This window comes from Oxyura jamaicensis, unplaced genomic scaffold, assembly GCF_011077185.1.
Source record: "Oxyura jamaicensis isolate SHBP4307 breed ruddy duck unplaced genomic scaffold, BPBGC_Ojam_1.0 oxyUn_random_OJ71219, whole genome shotgun sequence".
In the NCBI taxonomy this organism is placed as follows: Eukaryota; Metazoa; Chordata; class Aves; order Anseriformes; family Anatidae; genus Oxyura; species Oxyura jamaicensis.
The window spans coordinates 2434-10897 of record NW_023310417.1 but is presented as its reverse complement, the minus strand read 5'-3'; the positions used below and the strand labels follow the sequence as shown (position 1 = coordinate 10897).

At 51.5% G+C, this 8464-nt stretch overlaps 1 protein-coding gene and 1 pseudogene across 1 annotated transcript; one reads left to right on the top strand and one right to left on the bottom strand.

Moving 5' to 3' along the window:
- The first annotated feature begins 1217 nt into the window (after positions 1-1217).
- On the top strand, positions 1218-2238 carry LOC118159605 (olfactory receptor 14C36-like). Its single transcript, XM_035314177.1, has one exon. The coding sequence runs from the start codon at positions 1218-1220 to the stop codon at positions 2160-2162; it is 945 nt and encodes a 314-aa protein (XP_035170068.1). The 3' UTR covers positions 2163-2238.
- Positions 2239-6082: 3844 nt separating this feature from the next.
- LOC118159604 lies at positions 6083-7607 on the bottom strand (annotated as a pseudogene).
- Positions 7608-8464: the final 857 nt, after the last annotated feature.

The window sequence follows — 8464 nt, the reverse complement described above, 5'->3', positions numbered from 1 at the left end:
CTGTTAATTCCAAGAAGAGGCTGAGACTGCATAATGGCTGAGAGGTTACAAGGATCTTTTCATTCCTCTCAGCCCATAGAAAGCTCCACCACCACACGCGCAGTGTCTGCAGGGTCTGTGTGACTTGGTCTCTAGAACGTGCCCCCAGCCAGCTGCCCCTGGGCAGAGCCCTGCTGCCAGGAAGTGTCTGCAGGGCAGAGCTGAGCACGAGAGGGTGGGATGGGGGCTGTGACCTGCAGGCAGGAGACATGAGGATAGAGACCCAGCTGCAGGCAAGGACAGCTGCAGGCAGCAGAGCCTGCAAAATATTCTGGCACCTCCCTGTCCATGGTCAAGTCCACAGGATTCAGGACATGACTCATAACCTCATCAGGAGGACCTGCTGTAGAGCGGACTCTCCCGAGTTCCTGTCGGTCCCTCCCTGGCCTTTGCCTCCCCTGGCACAAGCCCTGTGCTCTTTCCCTCTGTTCCTGTACCTACTGTTGCTGTTCTTTCTTTATGGATCCCTGCAGATCTGGCTTTCAGCTGCAGCTCAAGCTCTGACCCTCTGGGTCCCCCCAGGCAGATCTGTCCTTAGGAGAAAGGTGCCCAAACTCTGGGGCTTGGGGCAATGCAGTCTATGGGGAAGGAAAAAGCTGAATCATTTGCCTGGATATTCCTGAGGCCACAATGTCTGAGCAGCTCAATGTGAGCAACTGGACTGAGACCTAGAGGACTCTGGCTGAGACCAGGGTAGATTGACAGACTCGTTATCCTCACTACACTAAGGACATTCACAAAATCTCACCTGGGATCTATGAAAAATGCCAGGGTATTCTACCCTCAAAAAACTCTTCCGAATGTCACAAATGCAGTTGGAACAAATTAAACCACAGATGCTGTTTGGCAGTCAAGAGTGTTGAGAGTGGTAATGGTGGGAATTCCGCATACGCCAGAGGTAGATTAAATCTGAGATCACTCCTGATTTCTTTATACCTAGAATTGTAGGGTGGGTGTGACTACTCCAAAGTGCACAACGGGGTCCCCTGCTCCCAGTGGCACCTTCCTCCAGCACCATCCAAAGCTCAGGCAAGAGAGCAGCAGAAAGGTCTCAGAAAGGGGAAAGTCACTGTGGGGGGTTTCAGTGAGAAGTGGAGTAGGTTTTTTCTCAGAGATGTCTCTCCTAATTATCACTGTCTTTTCTTCTTTGGGTAGTCCCCTTTTTCAAGGAGGATCAGATGTCCAACAGCAGCTCCATCACTGAGTTCCTCCTCCTGGCATTCGCAGACACAAGGGAGCTGCAGCTCCTGCACTTTATGCTCTTCCTGGGCATTTACCTGGCTGCCCTCCTGGGCAACGGCCTCATCCTCACAGCCGTAGCCTGTGACCACCGCCTCCACACCCCCATGTACTTCTTCCTCCTCAACCTCGCCCTCCTCGACCTGGGCTGCATCTCCACCACTCTCCCCAAAGCCATGGCCAATTCCCTCTGGGACACCAGGGCCATTTCCTATGCAGGATGTGCTGCACAGGTCTTTTTCTTTCCCTCTCTGATGTCAGCAGATTTGTTTCTTCTCACTGTCATGGCCTACGACCGCTATGTTGCCATCTGCAAACCCCTGCATTACGGGAGCCTCCTGGGCAGCAGAGCTTGTGCCCAGATGGCAGCAGCTGCCTGGGGCAGTGGCTTTCTCTATGCTCTGCTGCACACTACCAATACATTTTCCCTGCCCCTCTGCCAAGGCAATGCTGTGGACCAGTTCTTCTGTGAAATCACCCAGATCCTCAAGCTCTCCTGCTCAGACTCCTACCTCAGGGAAGTTGGGCTTCTCACATTCAGTGGTTTTCTGGTTTTGGGGTGTTTTGTATTCATTGTGCTGTCCTATGTACAGATCTTCAGGACTGTGCTGAGGATGCCCTCTGAGCAGGGCCGACACAAAGCCTTTTCCACGTGCCTCCCCCATCTGGTCGTCGTCTCCCTGCTGGTTAGCACTGGTGTATCTGCCTACCTGAAGCCTCCCACTATCTCTTCTCCATCCCTGGACATAATCATGGCTGTTCTATATGCAGTGATGCCCCCAGCAGTGAACCCCCTCATCTACAGTATGAGAAACCAGGAGCTCAAGAATGCCATTAGGAAAGTGATGTCATGGATGTTTATCAGGATTAGCTCAGGAAATTGATTGGACCTTTCAGCAGCTATAGACTGCTTCTTGTCTTCTTCTATACTTGAATTGTGGTTTATGTCATGACAGGCTAAGCCTGGTTTTTCTTCTAGATGATTTTTTTTTTTTCATTTTCCTCTTGTGATAACGTTTTCCACAAAAAAAAAAAAAAAAAAAAAAAGCCATCTTTTGTCTCTTTGCACTTCAATATCAACATATCTTAAATATCAACATATCCTGAGGCTCTGCATAAACAAGGAGCCAGCCTCTTTGTGTGTTTAAACAAAATAAATGAACCTAGAGCAAATTCTTTGTCTGGACCCCACTCTCAGCAGAGCAGGACAAAATGGGACCAGCAAACCCCTTTCTGGCTGCAGCAGCTTGGGGCAGGCTGCCCTGGCCCAAAGGCAGCAGGAACTGCCTGATGCCCCCCAGGGATGGCATGGAGGGGCTGCAGGCCTCTGTACGCCTGTACCATGGATGTCTCCATCTGTGGGGCTGAGCCCTCTGTGCCCCAGGAGCTGCTGTGCCCTTCAGAGGGGCTGTGGCTGTGGCTGCAGTGCCCAGAGCCGTGCAGCAGCCTGTGGTGGGCACTGCCGTGGGGCTGCTGCTACTGGGCTGGGATGAGGGCAGGGAGGTGGGCAGAGGGCAGGCAGTTGGGAAAGCCAGGCTTAGAGCCTGTGGTGGGGGAACGGCCAGCCCTGTCAGTGTCTGTCCTGGCCCAGAGCCTTGTAGACCTGGAGCAGGGCTGTCTGCAGAGCCCCCCATGGGATGTGGCTGGCTCAGGGCAGGGACTGGGGGCTGGAGGAGGCTGCAAAGGCAGGAGGGCCATAGTGGGAAGGGACCCTGAGGGTGTCATTGGGATTGTAATGGAGGGAGCTCGACCCAGTCCTGAATATGCACTGCCATGTTTTGTGCCTTGGCAGCACAGCTGTGAGACAATGCGTGGGGCAGTGGGGCTGGGCTGCTGCAGGGACGGGGTACCGAGCAGGGCCACAAAGGAGCTGCCAGGGCGTGACAGCAAGGACAGGCTCCAAAACAGAAATTTATGGTGGAGATGGAGGTATGGTTTTAGCAAGGGCAGAACTCCCCTGGAAGTCATGTTATCAAGAAAAGTCAAGAGCAAAGAGAAGAGCTTTTTCTGGAGCTAAGGCACAGATTTCTCACCCAGCTCACCCAGGGCTCATCCTGAGCAAGGCAGCCACAAGCCCTGCCTGCCCTGCTGCCTGTCCTGCACCATCAGGTGGCTGTAGCAGAGGGGACCCCCAGCCAGCCCCTCAATGGGGCTCTGCCAGCCCCTCACCCTCCCCTCTGCAGTGACATTTCTGCCCAGGGGGCTCTCTGATGTGCGGGATGATGTCATAGTGCCTTCTGGCCAGCCCTTCTGAGGGCCAGTCACGCTGCTGCAGTGGCAGTGACCTCACTCCAGCCCCCTCTCCATGGCCTGCCTCTCCCCTTCCGTTCTCCCCTCTCTGGACCCCAGGGAAAAAAGTCAGTGTCACGCAGCAGTTTGCAGTGGTGGTCTCTGTGTTGGTTTTGCCAGGGAGGACATCTGCCCATGAGCCAAAATACCTTCTACCACCAAGATGTATTTTGTTTTTCAAGGTGTCACTGGCTGAGGTCTTGCAAAGTCTTTCTGCAGTTGTGCCCAGGGACCTTCACTCCATTGGTAATGGGCTGGGGCTTTCACTTCAGCTGAACCTGTGTCAGCCATGGCACGAGAAAGACTCCTCTTACAGCTGTACTGTGCTGTGCCATCCTCCTTCATGGTAGGGCACCACTTGGTGTCCTTCACTCTACTCACAGTGTTTTGTATTAGCTCATGGATGAACTGCGTTAGATCTACTTGAGTCTTCTGAGGCCCAATCCAGTGTCTACTGCCTGCTGCACCTACAGCACAATAACTAGTATTTTCCCTTACTGTGTGTATTGACCTGATGGGTCTGTTCATATTAATGCCTTTTAATTTCCCTAGTTGGAAGGGGACATATTCCCAGACTGGGGCAGGCTGCTGGGCTCTGCCACAGCCACTCAAAGTCACCTGCACTTGAGTCTTTCAGCCTGAGTTTATTACACATGACTCAGAACAAGTTTCTCAGGGTCCCAACAGTCATTTGAAGTGTGGGTGTTGTGGTTTACCTGTCTGGCAGCTAGGCACCACAGAGCCCTTCACTCACCCTCCCCCCTACCTCTTTGGGATGGGGGAGGGAAGCAGAAAGAAATGAAAGCCTGTGGGTTGAGATAAAGACAGTTTATTAGGACAGAAAATGGGCCTATTCTAACAGATCCAAACCCTTCTTGTGCTGGGAGTTTCAGACCTGGAGACAATACTCCAAGCTGGGCCTCACCTGGGCAGAGCAGAGGGGGACAATCACCTCCCTCAACCTGCTGACAACTACTCCGTTGATGCAGGCCAGGATGCCGTTTGCCTTCTGGCCTGCAAGTGCTCACTGCTGGCTCATGTCAGGCCTTGCATACACCCAAACCCCCAAGTCTCTCTCTGCATGCCTGCTCTCAGTGAGTTCTTCTCCTAGTCTGTACTCACATCAGGATTTCCCTGGCCCAGGCGCAGCACCTTGTTCTTGGACTTGTTGAACCTCATTAGGTTCACATGGGACCACTTCTCAAGCCTGTCCAGGTCCCTTTGGATGGCATCTCTTCCTGCTATTGTATCAACCACACCACTCAGCTTAGTGTCATCTGCAAACTTGCTGAGGGTGCACTCAATCCCACTGTCTATGTTATTGATAACGGTATTAAACAGTACCGCTCCCAGGACAGACCCCTGAGGGATAGCACTCATTACCAGCCTCCACTTGGACATAGAGCCGTTGACCACTTCTCTCGCAGTGCGACCTTCAAGCTGACACCTTATCCACTGAATGGTCCAGCCATCAAATCTGTACCTCTCCAATTTGGAGATTAGGATGTCATGTGGAACTGTTTTAAGAGCCTTAAAGAGGTCCAGGTAGATGACATCGCTCAAGCTTCCCTTGTCAACTGATACTGTCACTCCACCGTAGAAGGCCACCAGATTGGTCAAGTACAGTTTGCTCTTGGTGAAGCCATGCTGGCTGTCCCAGATCACCTCCTTGTCCTGCATGTGCCTTAACATTGCCTCCAAGAGGACCCATTCCATGATCTTGCCAGGCACAGAGGTGAGGCTCACCATTCTGTAGTTTCCCCAATCTTCCTTTCTAGCCTAATAAAGAGTGATGTTTCCCTTTTTCCTTTTTCTAGTCACCAGGGACCTTGCCTGACTGCCAGGACTTTTCAACTGTGATGGAGTGTGGCTTGGCAACTACGTCAGCCAATTCCCTCAGGACCCTCAGATGCATGTCATTAGGCTCCACAGACTTGTACTTGTTTAGTTGCATCAGGTGGTCTCAAACCTGCTCTTCACTTAGTGTGTGCGACTTTGCTCCCCCAGCCTCCATCTACAGGTTCAGGGAAACAAAAGACTTCGAAAGTCTGAATGGCAGCGAAGACTGAGGCAACGAAGCTGCTGAGTACCTCAGCTTTCTCCATGGCTGTCGTTACCAGTTCACCCTTCTGATCCATCAGAGGGGATACTCTCTCCTTGGCCTTTCTTTCCTGAACAAAGAACCCCTTCTTGTTATTCTTTGCATCCCTCACAAAGCTCAGTCCCATCCGTGCCTTGGCTTTCCTGATCCTATCCCTGCACATCTGGACTACATCCCTGTACTCTTCCCAGGCCACATGTCCCTGCTTCCATTGCCTGTGCGTTTCCTTCTTACACCTCAGTTTGAGCAGCAGGTCCTTGCTCAGCCATCTCAGTTTCCTGCTTGGCTTCTCACACAGGGGGATGGAGAGTCCTTGTGTTTTAAGGAAAACATCCTTAAAGAGTGTCCAGCTCTGCTCAGCTCCTTTGTCCCTAAGGACGGTGCGGTGTTCCAGGGGAGTCATCCACTAGGTCTTTAAAGAGCTTGAAGTTCACTCTTTGGACATTCAGGGTCCTCACTTGCCCTTTGCCAGGCTGTATTCCTAGAGATCACAAGCTCAGCCAGGGCATGGTCACTGCAGTAGAGCCTGCCTCCAATCTTGACCTCTTTAATGAGCTCTTCCATGTTGGTGAGCACTAGGTCAAGTAATGCTTCTCTTCCGGTTGGATTGTCTAACACCTGGACCAGAAAGTTACCCTCAGTGCACCGTAGGAGTCTCCTGCATTGCTTACAGCCTGCTGTATAGGTTTTGCAGGAGACATTCAGGTGGTCAAAGTTCCCCATTAACACAAGAATGTGTGAGCATGATGCTCCTTATAGCTGAAGCAAAGCCTCATCAACAGGCTCCCCTTGATCAGGCAGCCCTGAGTAGACGCCAACCACCAGGTGTTCTTTATTGGGCCAGTCCTTAATTTTTACCCACAAGCTCTCAACCTCTCTGTGGCTGTTTCTCAGAGGCCTCTCTTTGCAATCAATCCATTCCCTAACACAGAGAGCAACACCCCACCCCTCTTTCCCTGGCTATCTCTTCTGAACAGTTTGTAGCCCTCTATTCCAGTGTTACAGTTAGTTGGTCCATCCCACTTCATATGAAGTGATAGAAATCCAAAAGTGTGTAGGAACAGAAAAAACCATACCTAACTAGAAAAATGGAAACAAACAAAACACAGGTCTGACATAGGATATGCTGGGAGTCATTTATGGAAAGAGGCAAGAATTTTATAACTATTGAAAAAACTCCAGGAAATCACTTTCTTCACAGAATTCATGAGTTCCTCGTTCCTCATGCTGTAGACGAGGGGGTTCAGTACGGGAGGCACCACCGAATACAGAACTGCTACCACCAGGTCCAGGGATGGGAAGGAGATGGAGGGGGGCTTCAGGTAAGAAAAAGCTCCAGTGCTAACAAACAGGCAGACCACAGCCAGGTGAGGGAGGCACGTGGAAAAGGCTTTGTGCCGGCCCTGCTCAGAGGGCATCCTCAGCACAACCCTGATGATCTGTACAACCCTGATGATCTGTACATCTGCACAATGAAAACTAAACATCCAAAAGCAAAGCATGCACTAACTATGACAAGCCCAACTTCCCTGAGGTAGGAGTGTGAGCAGGAGAGCTTGAGAATCTGGGGAACTTCACAGAAGAACTGGTCCACAGCATTGCCTCTGCAGAATAGCAATGTAAATGTGTTAGCAGTTTGCAGCAGAGCATAGAGAAAGCCACTGCCCCACGCAGCTGCTGCCATCTGGGCACAAGCTCCGCTGTCCAGGACGGTCCCGTAGTGCAGGGGTTTGCAGATGGCAATGTAGCGATCATAGGACATGATAGTGAGAAGAGAATATTCTGCTGAAAACAAGAAGACAAACAAAAAGTCCTGGGCAACATATCCTGCATAGGAAATGGCCCTGGATCCCCAGAGGGAATTGGTCATGGCTTTGGGGAGAGTGGTGGAGATGGAGCCTAGGTCAAGGAGGGCAAGGTTGAGCAGGAAGAAGTACATGGGGGTGTGGAGGCGGTGGTCACAGGCTATGGCTGTGAGGATGAGGCCGTTGCCCAGGAGGGCAGCCAGGTAGATGCCCAGGAAGAGCGCGAAGTGCAGGAGCTGCAGCTCCCGTGTGTCTGCAAATGGCAGGAGGAGGAACTCACTGATGGAGCTGCTGTTGGGCATTTGATGCCCCTGGGAGTGGGAACCTGTTGAAGAAGGAAAATGCAGTGACAATTTAGGACAGACTTCTTTGTGTGAACCTTACTCAGTTTCTTGCAGAAACCTGTGAGACTTAGTGATACACTGTCTGCATTCCTTGTGCATTCCAGATGCACATTCATTAAAAGAGCTTGTTGTGGTTTAACCCTGCTGGCAGCTAAGCACCACACAGCCATTTGCTCACCTTCCCCTCTTCCTCTCTTGGTTGGGGGAGAGAATTAGAAAGAAGTGAACGCCTGTGGGTTGAAATAGAGACAGTTTATTAGGACAGAAAAAAGGAAGATAATAACAATAATGTCAATAGTACTACAATTTAAAATGTTTACTAAACAAGTGATGCACAATGCAATTGCTCACGACCCACTGACCAATGCCCAGCCTATCCTAAGCAGCCAGCTGCATCCTGGGCTGCATCAACAGAGGAGTGGCCAGCAGGTCGAGGGAGGGGATTGTCCCCCTCTGCTCTGCCCAGGTGAGGCCCAACTTGGAGTACTGTCTCCAGGTCTGCAGCTCCCAGCACAAGGAGAATGTGGAGCTGTTAGAGCGGGTCTAGAGGAGGGCCACAAAGATGGTCAAGGGGCTAGAGCACCTCTCCTATGAAGAAAGGCTGAGAGAGCTGGGGTTGTTCAGCCTAAAGAAGAGAAGGCTACGTG